Source organism: Cryptomeria japonica, chromosome 2, assembly GCF_030272615.1.
Source record: "Cryptomeria japonica chromosome 2, Sugi_1.0, whole genome shotgun sequence".
NCBI lineage: Eukaryota > Viridiplantae > Streptophyta > Pinopsida > Cupressales > Cupressaceae > Cryptomeria > Cryptomeria japonica.
The window spans coordinates 666,583,676-666,598,175 of NC_081406.1; the positions used below are offsets into that span (position 1 = coordinate 666,583,676).

General features: G+C 34.9%; 1 protein-coding gene across 1 annotated transcript; it reads left to right on the plus strand.

Moving 5' to 3' along the window:
- The first annotated feature begins 800 nt into the window (after nt 1-800).
- LOC131049735 (shikimate O-hydroxycinnamoyltransferase-like) lies at nt 801-13,860 on the plus strand. Its single transcript, XM_059215884.1, has 3 exons — nt 801-1,190; nt 1,288-1,801; nt 13,460-13,860. Exons 1-3 carry the CDS (start codon nt 801-803, stop codon nt 13,858-13,860), a joined length of 1,305 nt encoding a protein of 434 aa, XP_059071867.1.
- Nucleotides 13,861-14,500: the final 640 nt, after the last annotated feature.

A 14,500-nucleotide genomic window follows, 5' to 3' on the forward strand; every position in this document is an offset into this window, starting at 1 on the left:
AAGGCTATGAGATTTCCACAATCCATTTTGTATTCTAATGTATTTTTCTGGATTCGATTGTGTGTGGATTAGATATGTATAAAACTTAAACAATATAAGTATTTTCAAATTCTTTCTTTATGAAAAGTGACTTGAAAAGTTTATTTTAATAAACTAATGAAATATACACTTTGTTTCTTACAATACTTATTTCTTTATAATCTTTTTATTTTAATACACTAAAACATGGTATTTTAAATCATTTGTGTGTCAAAATCTACATTGTTATTACTATTATATATAAAAAATTTATAGAGTAAATTATTACATATTCCTTAAATATGATGTGCCTTACATTCATTTATATGAATTACCATAGATTCTAATACAACCAGACGCGGAACTGTCACATGGTAATGTCAGTCTTTGGAATGCTAACTTCTCTGCAAATAATTTGTTAAGTTGAAGCTCACCCAATGCGAATAAAACACATGGGAATGCCAGGTATTGGAATGCTAACTTATTTGGAAATAATTAGCTGAGTGGATTGTTCAGCCAGAAAATCTGTTTAAAAAACGCACAAATTGCAGAATCATACCCAGTGGATAGCGTGGTAGCAGAGCCATTGGAGGCTTCAACGGTCTGTTGATAAGGCATAGCTATCTTATCAGACACGTCGATCTTTCTTTAATATTTACAGTTGCGATTGCCCAAGTATATAAAGAGCTTGCTATCCCTTAAGAAATCGTTCATTGTGAAAGCACAATACAAGACATTGCATTTGCATTATAGAGAAAGAGAGAAGAGGGAGAGAGAAAAGAATGAAAGTGTTGATAGGCGAAGGTGTGTTGATCAAACCCTGTGCGGGTAAAGATCATCGTGAGCTTGTTGAACTGAACAATCTGGATCTAGTTCCATATCCAATGTACAACAAGGTGGTGTATGCTTTCGAAGCTCCGACCCCGAGCTCAGAGGTGTTGAAGGAAGGACTGGCCAAAGTTCTGGCGGAGTTCAGAGAATGGGCAGGGAGATACACCAAAGAAACAGCGAGTGGGTGCCTTGGCATCAATCTGAATGACGAGGGTGTGCTTGTCATAGAAGCCGACGCAGATGGAACAATAGCAGATGCAATGCCCTTCGATCCCTTTTCATTCCTCCTTGAGTTGGTGCCACCCACATCCACCGTGGTCAATGAGCTCTTACTCATGCAGGTATGATAACCCTTAGAAGAAAACTAATTTTACTCATGGAGGTATTGTAAGACTTGTTTTAGTTATTTTTTAAAACTAACAAGATTTGTTTATGTAGTTTACTCGATTTACTTGTGGAGGCTTGGTGATAGGCCTTGCTAGTCATCATCATGTTGCAGACGGACAAGCAGCTACATTTTTCATGAATTCGTGGGGGAAAATAATTAGAGGAGAGAGTATTCTACCTCCAGTACATGACCGATCTTTATTAAAAGCAAGAGATCCTCCCCAGCCATGTTTTGATCATTATGAATATAATACTATATTTGATGAGCACTCCCCAATAACGTCCAGTCTAACAGCAAAGAAGTTTCATTTTGATGCAATATTTTTACAAGAACTCAAGTCAAAGGTAAATGGATCTGATAAATCAAGAAAACCCTATACGACTTTTGAAATCCTTGTTGCCCATATGTGGAAATGCATTACAAAATCTCGAGGCCTTGATGGAGATGTGCAAACAAAAGCTAGCATTCCAGTGGGTGGAAGAAATAGGTTGAATCGTCCCTTCCCTAGCATTCCAGTGGGTGGAAGAAACAGGTTGAATCGTCCCTTCCCTGAAGAATACTTTGGTCACTAATACATTTAGCCTAAAATTTCGACGGAGGTTTCCAACGGAATTCCGACGATAATGCCCGATTTCATCGGAATTCCGACGATAATGCAACATTTGGTTTCGATGGAGAAGGAATTGGCAATGACATTAGGGTTTTTTAGAAAAAGTGCCCGCGTTCGTCGAAATTCCGACGACTGCGCGCATTACTTAAAAAAAAAGAAAAGACCAAGTCATTTCATAAATCCCACCTTTTTACAAAATCCCAGCTCTCATCCGTCCCGCCTCTGTAGTGAACCTGTGGGTTTAATCGTGGCGGGGAAGATCATTGGTGTGACAAACACGGCCGCAACGGGGAACGGGGGAACGAAGTGCCACGGGCTGGTACATAACCAGTGAGGATGACCGCAAGGGAGCCCAAAATGGGCTGTGTAAATGGCGACGCTCGGGCCTCCGTCAACAGCAATAAGAGCTACGGATGGAGGAAGAAGTCATCTTGTCCTTCAATTTGTACATTTAGGTTCAAGGTGTGTAGGTTGCTTTTCTTGATTTCTTAAATGGAACCAGTTATGAATATGGGAAATTGCTTCTTCATCTTTTGTTTCTTCAAAATTAAGAATGATGGTAGGATGGCTAGAAGAACACCCTTCTTCGAATCTTCCACAAAATTGTTCTTCAAAATCTTTTTCTTCACTTCTATATCCCATTTGCACAATTAAGATATCGGCCTTCTATATGAATCTCAAGAAGGAGTTTTGGCTTCCTAGTTAACTTATTTATTAACTAGTCTTCATTAGTTTACTAATTTGAAAGAAATTAGGAAAGGTCTAGTACCTTGTAGAGTCACTATAAAAGTTTTAAAAGAAGATTGTGATTTACCTTCCTCTAAATGTGTTACTAGTATCAGGAGATCCTCTCTCCTCTACTTCCTTGATCTTCTTGAGACCTATTCATTCTTATAGTATGTAGCTTAGTTAATTCATATATCATACTAAAAACCCCATCTTCATTATTTTCATCATTGATCTTTGAGAACAGATTCAAAAAACTCATAATGTTTATAGAGATATATGCCTTCTTCTACTACACCCCTCCATGATATTGCATTAGTCATGTAGACTAATTTAACAATTGTATTCTTACAAGAGCAATTTGAAGTGATGTGTTAAAGCTTGTTGCAAATATAGTAGATTATAGTTTTCGATCGAGGCTTGGGATACTTGCATTTGCAAAGGTAAGTGTGCTCGGAGCATGAAAATGATGATGATTAAAGGATCGCTTACAAAAAAATGAGTTTGTATTTTTTGTGAGAGTAATGCTTGTGAGTAAAGCACTAGCAACCAAAGGGGCCAGTTTAAGGAAAGTAAGGATCACGAGACTTGTTTTATTGCTTGGTAAAATTTTGAATATATTTGTTCTGATTGATGAAATGAATTATTTCAATTTGAGCCATATCAATGAGATGAATCAAAGAACAAGTAGCAATAATTGCTGGTGTAATAGGGATATTACCTAGCTACTTCCACTATTTGGTCATTTTTATGCCTTATCATTTAAGTTTACTTAAGGTATACATAGGATACTTATCACTTTATGTCTCATATCATAAGATTAAGATACTTTCATAATCTTATGATATCCTACATGTCTCATCTTGACCTATATAATCAAGGGGTTCTATTTATAATCTCATTCATTCATATTGTAAACTTGCATTCATTGATAGGAATATAGTTTATTCGTGTCATATTGATCTTCTCATTTTGTTGTGCTTTCCATTAGACCTCTAGATCTTGGGTGGCTATCTCCATAGTCAAATCTTAAAATATTTACCTTTCTGGATTCTATAAAAGAAATGGTTTTATCAAGAATATCATATGGAATAGCTTCTAAATATTTGCATTTGATAACAATATTGTTAGAGCATTTTTCTTTATAGGAAAATAATCTAAACTAGACTTTTTTTTTCAAGCTAAGACAAAACAAAGTAAGGTAGTACAATAATCACTTTGTCTAAATTGAGATTTTTTGGCAAAATTTTCCAAAAAAATCTCTAAATTAGTCACATAAACATACTTTCTCACTATCTTCTCCTCCATATAACCCCTTGGATCAAATAAGGGTATAATTCTGAATGCTCTCAAGTTATACATAGTAATATCTTTGTCACATTGTTTTAAGTTTCATATCTCATGGCAGTGGTTACTCTTGCCATATGATTGCTATTGTGTAGATGGGTCCTTGAGCCTTGGTTTAATCCCATTTTTTAGTCTATATCAAAGATATTCTTGGCATCCTCACTCAATGGCAATCAAGCTCTCCCTACCCAGATTAACCTATCTCTAAATTTGGAAAATGGGTGCAGAAGTTTGACTATGAGTACTCTTCGGTTATTTGTCATGCTTGTAAGGAGAAAAATAAGGATGAAACTTTCCCTATTTCCTAGGAGATTCAAAATATTGATTCTAATCAAGGGAGTTCCCCTTTGGATTGTTCAAGGATATATAATGCTTTGGGTTCTAATGATGGATGTGCCAATGATATTATGTCCCTTCATTGTCTCAAGAAAATAGGATTTGGAGAGAAGGGTCCTTCCTTTGTGCTCAATCAAAGAGATTTGGATCAATTTTTTAAACCACCCTGATTTTAGGATGGTTCATTTTTGCTTTAGTTATTCCGTCTCTTGTTGTTTTGCTGTTTTGGAGCTGTTTTGTTTTGTTGTTTTGTTGGGATTAATGCTTCCTCTTTCTCTTTGCACAAGGGATCAGGGCCCTTTCAAAATCCCTTCTTATCTAATTAAAAACACTTAATGATGATGGATCATTATAGTCCCCCCTCTATGCTTGGATTTAAAAATAGAATGAACTCTAACTACTTGTTTAATTCTAATAGAATATGACATTAGGGTACCTAGGTAGCATAAGAGGTTGTTCACTAAATACTTCCACCTTAATGATAGTTAATGTTAAGGATTGAATGAAACAAACTCTTGTTCATGGATCACCTTCTTAGCCTCCTATGGAAGTCATTCTTTGTGTGGTCTACCATGACCATAATCAGGGTCTTAATAAATGTATTAGATACTCTCTATTATCAATAAGAGAGTTATCATAATATAGTCATGGCGAGTGGTTACAAATAAGATTAGTGGGTCCATAGTTCCCACTTGGTTTGTACTTAGAAACATTATCCTTTCTTAGTTGTATGGAAACTACAAATTCACGCATCTAGGCAACAATACACACTAGCTATTATATGATTCCACTAATGAGAAAAGCCTAGTCAATCTTATAGTTTGTGGAATTAGTCATGTCCCTCATATAGAATATCTATATATGGAGTATTCTTGCCTATAGATTACCTATTATTTTTCTTAATAATGTGATTATTTCACATACATCATAAAAGTGCCCTTCTAATATGTTTGTGCATCAATCTTGAAACCATATTTTTATTAACCAACCAACGATAAGAATTATCTTAAACATGCCTCTATATTTGAATCCCACTAGCTTTGATAATCAACCATAATACCCTTAACAATGCATCGATAGCAACAATGACTAATAAATCATCAATTGTCTTAGGTGAATCTAGCCAAAGCCAACCCATCAAATCCACTAATCTCCCTTGCATCCCAATCATAAAATTTTATGGTTGTTGGAACAAGCTTGGGAGATTGAAGAGATATAAGGAACATTTCAACTTCCAAAATACCAAAGGAACAATTATAATTAGCTAACACATCTTCTTTTGGGAATTTTTGTATTTAGTTCTTCCTTTGAAAATCAACATACCCTATTTTGGTTTCCCAAATATTTACTATTTAACTTTGAAGATAAATTGGGAAGAGAATCCATCATATAGATATTTCTTTTCAACAGCCTTAGAGGACATTGTTTTGTCTATCATTTATTATAATAGCTAATACCCAATTTTTTTATAAGATAACAAGCAAAACCTCCTCTTCACAAACTATGTTTTCCTTAATAATCCAAGAATGAAAAAAGGAACCCACATAAAAATTACTTACTCCCTACCATGAAGGCAAAAGAACATCCAATTTAAAGATTGTACCAAAAGGAAAGAAATATCACCTCAAAATCTGTCTTGAACTGATACATTGAATCTATACACATGAGAATCCCCTTAATAACTCTCTCACAAATTTCAATGCTAGAAGAATGAGTGTTTTCACAAGACTTTCATACTATGATATTTATTTCAAGATTCACTTGCATAGTTTTAGAGTCAAGCTGACCCATTCTCATGAGTAGTTTACATGAACCCCTCATAAGAATAGATCACTTAGTACTCATTTCATCAAAGTGATACTCATAGTGGTGAAGCATTAGGGATTCCTAGGAGGTCACCCATACTAATACTACTCTAAATCAAGCACGTTTAACCATGTAGATTGTACCAAGATCAAACCCATTCAGCTTGCCACCCCATTTGCAAAACCTTCATCAAGTGGTGTGCCTTATAAACCATTCATTATAGAGAAACTTTAGCTTATCCATTGACAAGTGGGAGGTGTTGGTGTGTTTTTTATGCACATGCGAATGTAGAATAAAATACCCAACAGTATCTTATCCTCTCTTGAACAAAGTTACTCAAATGCTGGAGATTTGCTTAAGGATCACTTGAGACAACTCCAAGGTTCTGGTATGTCGGGTCACAACGTGTGGATAAACATAGTTGGTTGATGTGATTGCTGGTATCACAAGGGGACTTACATTGAATTGTCGAATGCTTGAATAGTTGGAACTTGATCATCTGATATTTCAATCTCGCGATGCTTTTTGTCCTAAACTAACTTGAATTGAAAAAAGGGCAAAAGGTGAAGTGTTAATAAAATCTATTCTAAGGCCTAGACTGTAAGAAGATGGATGAACGATTAGATGGAATCCTACTGAGCGAGGTCTCAACATAGGGTTATATGAGACAGGGGTAAGTTCAATAGTGATTTCTCTTCTACAACCTTTGCCAGTCTATGCGAAAATGAGAGCTTGACAACATTCTTTCGCTTTTAGCTAGCTAAATTTTTCAAGAATTTTATCTCTAGATTTAATATTTCTTTTCTTGCATGAATCTATTAATTTTGAGATAACAGATCTTGCCTTCATGAATTGATCCTAGTTTACCCCTTTAACCCTGATTAATTTATTTAGAGAGTTTAGTTCCATTTTAATCCTTTCTTTTACAATTAAATATTATTAAAAAATTGTATTATTGTTCCAAATTTTGTGGATATTTAGGAGACACAAATAAAATATAAATGTAATCATTCCATATTTTTGTAGGAGATATTGGAATGAGACTAATAGGAAGAGTAGTAAACATGAGTCACAATGAGCACTTTAGAATAAATCTAAACATTATAAGGAAGAGTATCTTGGAAAAATAGAAGCATAATTTATTTTCCAATATGCAAGATTATTACTTGGGAAAGAATCTTGAAAGAGGATTGAAAAGATTCCTTGAGCTAACATTGTCTCACTTATCCAAAATTATGAGGAAGGATTCATTAATGAAATGGTCATTAACAAGATGGAGAGAATAATAATTAGGAAGAGATAGATTTCACATGCTACTAGGTGACTAGATTGGAGAGAAACTAGAGGCAAATCATTTAGCTTGGCCATGACACAAAGTCTTAGAATAGATGCCAAACTTGGTGAATGGAATGAAAATCCCAAACAATTAATGAGTGGTGAGACAAGTAGAGGCATCTATAAATTTTTTTTTGAATAAAATAGAGAAAAAATGGGACTAAAACCAAGGGAAATGCACATGGAAAGGATATGATGAAAATCAAAATAAATAGTTTGAAGATAATATTAGTTACCTAAAGGATATTCCACTTGATTATTTGGTATATCATAACTATTTTGACAAATTTTGAAACCATTAGAGGTACCTTTTGCTTCTGTAGATGAGGCATTCATTCATGTTGAAGTTGTGATAGCTTATTTGCCTCTTTATAGACAACAAATTATCGATACAAATTATCATATATACTTGTAACCTCCATCCAAAACCACCTATTTCACTCTTCTTCCTTTGTGTACCTCTTTTATTCTTCCATTACCTCTTTGCTTAGCTAAATTCAATCCAAAACATAGTGTATATAGCATAAAAAAAATTCCATATTTCAATAATATTATCCACAACATATCGAAAAGACAAATACCACACTTACTGTGTCATCAACCAAAAATAATTTACTTACATATTCAAAGAGTTCAATAATGGAGAAACATCCATGCGGTGCTCTACACATGTCCTTGAAGGTTCAAGAAATACTTATCCTCTATTGGTCCAAACTTTAAATCACTTTCCATGCATGAAAATAATTGCAACCATACACAATTTCCCACCCAATAGATTCTCTCAAACTAGTTTACTATCTTAACATAGGGTCAATGAAAAGCGGGCCAAAATAGGAATCCAAGTGTCTTAAAAGCCTTCAAGACCATAGTGGTGAGGATTGAATTTCTTTCTTTAGTGGTATCTTTCTCTAGATTAATTAGTTGGGGATTCTATTAGGACCTTTTCCTAATTAAAAAAAATATATAAAGATTACATCCCTAAATATTGCATTCATAATAGAATAAATTTCTGCAATATTGAGACTAAATTCATAATAGATCTATAGTGATGAATAAAGAAATATTTAAGATTATCAAAAAATTGATGTTTTCTTTCTCCCAACCATCATTGGATATTGGGTGATCTTTGAGGAATTATGTCAAATAGTTCATGTGCCTTATCTAAGCTTACATATTTTGCATGCATGTGTACCTGGGTAGTTGCACTACAACATCTATACTCACTAATCACATTTGGTTGGAAGTTTCTAAATCCATTTCAAACACATCTTGTGCATATCCTGCAATCATAGCATTCCATTAGATCGCATTTCTTTGATGCATCTCACTAAATAGTTCATGCGCTTTCGTGTCTATACTTGCACATTTTCCAAACATGTCAAACATAGCATTTCCAACCTTAAACATCTGATATTAATTGCCCTTACCTTCTACTTTGATGGAAGCCCATACTCTGTTCCAAAGCTCCCATTTTGGCACAGGTAGAGAGTACATTGGCAAATAAAACTAATCGAAATGGAAATCTATTTGTTGCATTGACTGCATTGTAAGGACGCTCATGTATTTCATTGACAGCATAAAGCAGGAAAGGACATGAGAATATCTCCTCAGGGAGGTATTCTATGATAGCTGCGAGGTAGATGAGAGTTTCTTATGCCATTTGCTTTGTTCTATGCAGTCAAACGCGAGAACACTGTTTGAATTCAAATGCTAACGGTGATTGTCTTTTTAATGAAAACAGATGAGAAGGGACGTCAAGGGAAGGAATGGGCCCACAACACACCTAAGCAGTCAAAGTTTAGTGTGTGTTGTTTAAGGCTGCCCCCTTAAGACATCATAATTGATTGGCTCTTCACTCCTAAGACCTTCAAAAGTTTTTAATGGCTTCATTGAGTCCTTTTGTCTTCCAAATTCACCTGCACCAACTTGAATTATCCTTCAATGCTTGATTGCCTGTTCACTTGGAATTGAATTGATTTTATAACTAAGAGATCACTTGAATTGTAGGTAGACCCCTTTAAATGACAGGGTAGGTTTCCTTTTATACCTTATATATGTCTTGAAAGCATTTTATCTTGATGGCTTTAAATTAAAGTACTTTCTCTTCTATCTGGTATTGGTGGAGCAGAGGTTGCATTGCATCGTCCTAGGATACATATTTCCATAGATACAACACAAGTTAAATGTATCCCTGGTCGATGCAAAGCAACCTCTGCTCTAGAGATCACCAAAAAATAGAGAAAGAACTTTAATTTAATGCCATCAAGATAAAAGTCTTTAATCAAGATAGATAAATGGTATGCAACTGGATCTATTTGGAATGCATTACCCAAACACCGCAATTGATCAGTCACCTTTGAAAAGAAAGTGGTATGATGAAATATTTAGACATAAAATAGATGAAATGCACTCCATACTACTGCTGCACAATATTTTGGTCGATGATATTTTTAAAATAGTAAAGGAAGGTGCATGGAACAACCAAATTCTGATCATTATAAACAATGAATATTTTAAGATCCTTTTATGATATGTAAGTTGAGAATATTTTATGAAAGGTCCCTAAATGAATACACTTTAAACTGATTTTAATATACCTTGAAGTGTGCAATATGGAAGGTTTGTATTCTTAATCTCCTGCCCATTTCTTAATTTAAAAGATGATATCTTTATTAAATATCTTTATTAACTTGATTTCTCCTTCAATTATTGATGAATGCTTGATTGCATGTTCACTTGGAATTGAATTGATTTTATAACTAAGAGATCACTTGAATTGTAGGTAAACCCCTTCAAATGACAAGGTAGGCTTCCTTTTATACCTAATATATGTCTTGAAAGCATTTTATCGTGATGACTTTAAATTAAAGTACTTTCTCTTCTATCTAGTATTGGTGGAGCAGAGGTTGCATTGCATCATCCTAGGATACATATTTCCGCAGATACAACACAAGTTAAATGTATCCCAGGTCGATGCAAAGCAACCTCTGCTCTAGAGATCACCAAAAAATAGAGAAAGAACTTTAATTTACTACCATCAGGATAAAAGTCTTTAATCAAGATAGATAAAATTTGATTTTGATTGTCATCATTTACTTTGCCAAATTCTTCACACGTAACTCCTGAATCAATTTCCTACTCACAAGAATTTTATTATGTCTCAAATATAGGGAAATAGAAGGCTTCAAATAGAAAACTTGAACATGCAACTAAATCCATTGACTAACCAGAAGAACAAAATTAAGAAACGGTTTGATCATTTGAGAGATGTTGTAGACTTGCAACTCACCAGCTAAGTTTTTGTGGGTAAGAATTTTTTTTTGTTTTGGTTATGGTTGTGGTTTTTATAGGGAGACATTTACAAATTTATATCTATTTTCACTATTTAATGGTTTATGGGTTTCTAATGGTAATTTAATGTTCTTTCATATTTCTGTATATATTCTTTATAATAGCCTATTATATTGATTTGTTCTATTATACATAATGGTGTGGGTCAGACGACTTTGCCGTCAGTGCATGAAAGCATTGAACGAGTTCTACTTTTAAAAATTACATGAAACATTTTTAATTTATTTGATTCAGTGTTATTTGCAAAAAATGATTATCAACGATGTTTCCTTTCTCCAAGAATTGTCTAGGAGCTTTCCATCAGATAATATGTAACATCGAATGACTAAATCTTTTCATTACAAATTCTTATTTTATTTAATTATTATTTGAGCGTGAATTAAAATTTATATCTGTACGGAAGCAGAACATACAAGTTGAAGAGTCATGTGCAAGCAAATTTCCTAAAAGAAAGCAAGCAGGCATTATCTTGAATGACATGGAAACAAGCTCATCAGCTGCTTAGAAGAGAGCAATTGGAGAATGGTAGAGGAAAGTGTTTTAAGGGTGATAAATAGATAGATAGTATGCAATACAAACAAACAATGTCTAGAGTGTCTGATGTGACGTCTCTAATTTATGTCCGGAGGGACTAACTGGTTTTGGAGTTCCTGCGAAACCTATTGGGCCACGCTAGGAGGAAATCAATGTGTTCATGCAAGGAGCACCTTTTTTCTATTATGAGAATGATACTTTTGCACCGAGGGATATTTGGAAGTCAATATCCAAAAATTTCTATAGTGTGGAACCAGAGTTGGCTCGAAGTAATTTTCAACTTTCAGAAGACCAAGAGGTTATGTACACAATCTCCCAATAGAAGGGCAATTTCAAGCATTACCTCTCCCCCCCATGACTATTCAGGAAGCACTTCCTTAGACAAAGGACTATTGGCCTCCATGGGATCAAAGAAAAAAATTGAAGCATAGACTCTAGACAATGTGGTGGTGTCCTTCATGAAGAACTCTGCACTATAATTGAAAATTCATGAGGGAAACTGCAAGATAGTGAAGAGAAATACAATCTTGAAAAGTGGGGAGAATGGATCTTGGTTTGGCTGGGGCCAAGTCAGGTGGCTCCTCTAGAGGTTGACGAGATAGAAATTATATTAGGATTTGAGAAAGATCACACTCATGGAACTTTGTGTGCGAGTGATCAATTGTGGTGTTTGGGTAATGCATTCCAAATAGATACAGTTGCATGCCATCAGGATAAAAGTCTTTAATCAAGACATTACCCATTTGGAATACAACTGTATCTATTTGGAATGCATTACCCAAACACCGCAATCGATCACTCGCACACGAAGTTCCACGAGTGTGATCTTTTTCAAATCCTAATATGATTTCTATCTCGTCAACCTCTAGAGGAGCCACCTGACTTGGCCCCACCCAAACCAAGATTCATTCTTCCCACTTTTCAAGATTGTATTTCTCTTCACTATCTTGCAGTTTCCCTCATGAATTTTCAATTATAGTGTAGAGTTCTTCACGAAGGACACCACCACATTGTCTAGAGTCTATGCTTTAATTTTTTTCTTTGATCCCATGGAGGCCAATAGTCCTTTGTTTGAGGAAGTGCTTCCTGAATAGTCATGGGGGGGAGAGGTAATTCTTAAAATCGCTCTTCTATTGGGAGATTGTGTACATAACCTCTTGGTCTTCTGAAAGCTGACAATTATACTTCGAGTCCGCCAACTCTTGTTCCACAGTATAGAAATTTTTGGATATTGACTTCCAAATATCCCTCGGTGCAAAAGTATCATTCTCATAATAGAAAAAAGGTGCTCCTTGCATGAACACATTGATTTCCTCCAAGTGTGGCCCAATAGGTTTTGCAGGAACTCCAAAACTAGTTAGTCCCTCCAGACATAAATTAGAGACGTCACATCAGACACTCTAGACATTGTTTGTTTGTATTGCATACTATCTATCTATTTATCACCCTTAAACACTTTCCTCTACCATTCTCCAATTGCTCTCTTCTAGGTAGTTGATGAGCTTGTTTCCATGTCATTCAAGATAATGCCTGCTTGCTTTCTTTTAGGAAATTCACTTGCACATGACTCTTCAACTTGTATGTTCTACTTCCGTACAGATATAAATTTTAATTCACGCTCAAATAATAATTAAATTAAATAAGCATTTGTAAAGAAAAAATTTAGTCATTCGATGTTACATATTATCTGACGGAAAGATCCTAGACAATTCTTGGAGAAAGGAAACATCATTGATAATCATTTTTTGCAAATAACACTAAATCAAATAAATTAAAATGTTTAATGCAATTTTTAAAAATAGAACTCGTTCAATGCTTTCATTCACCGATGACAAAGCCGTTTGACCCACATCATCTCTCACCATCAGAATTCCGACGACAACTAATGGACCATCCGACGAGGATGTTGTGCATCCGACGGCACTCCTCTGTCAGAATTTTATACTTTGGAGTCGGAATTCCGACGATAGGCCGAGATCGCGACGATATTCTTTTAGGGTATGAGCATCCATGGTGGTCGTCGGAAAGGTTGGAGGTGATGTCAGAATTGCGACGACCACAAGGATAGTCGGAACTTCCGACACAAAGTTTTCGACGGCTTTTTTTGTCGGTAGTGCGACGAAATTTTGTCGGAATTCCGACGATTTGCTGTGGAATTCTTGACCCGAATGTACTAGTGGGTAATGTTGTCTATGAATCATGTGCTCAATCCATTGCATCAGAGATCATAAATGGGTCTTTAGAATTTATTTCAGAGTTAATACATAAGTCAGTTACTAAGGTTGATGATGATTATATACATTCAGAGATTGATTTTTTTGAGCTAAGGAAATCAATCTTAGGGCCACCGAGCCTTAATGATAGAACTAATGTGATACCAATAAGTTGGATGAAATTTCCTATCCATAATTTTCATTTTGGAATGGGTGACCTAGTGTATGCAGGTCCTTCATTAATGCTTGCTGAAGGCCTTATGATCTTGTTTGATTCATATAGTAAAGCTGGAAGTGTGGAAATTGTGGTTTGCTTGTCCAAAGCACATATGATTGTACTTGAACATAGTTGGTTTCAAGTTTGAGTGTATGTAGGTCCTTCATTAATGCTCACTGAAGGCCTTATGATCTTGTTTGATTAATACAGTAAATCTGCAGGTGTAGAAATTGTGGTTTGCTTGTCCAAAGTACATATGAATGTACTTGAACATAATTGATTTCAAGTTAGAGTGTATGTAGGTCCTTCATTAATGCTCACTAAAGGCCTTATGAGCTTGTTTGATTCATACAGTAAAGCTGGAAATTATGGTTTGCTTGTCGAAAGCACATATGAATGTACTTGACCATAATTGGTTTAAGTTTGTTTGATTCATACAATAAAGTTGGAGGTGTAGAAATTGTGCTTTGCTTGTCCAAAGCATATATGAATGTACTTGAACATAATTGGTTTCAAGTTGGAGTGTATGTAGTCCATCATTAATGCTCACTGAAGGCCTTATGATCTTATTTGATTCATACAGTAAAGCTAGAAATTGTGACTTGCTTGTCCAAAGCACATATGAATGTACTTGAACATAATTGGTTTCAAGTTTGTTTGATTCATACAATAAAGATGGAGGTGTAGAAATCATGCTTTGCTTGTCCAAAGCATATATGAATGTACTTGAACATAATTGGTTTCAAGTTGGAATGTATGTAGTCCATCATTAATGCTCACTGAAGGCC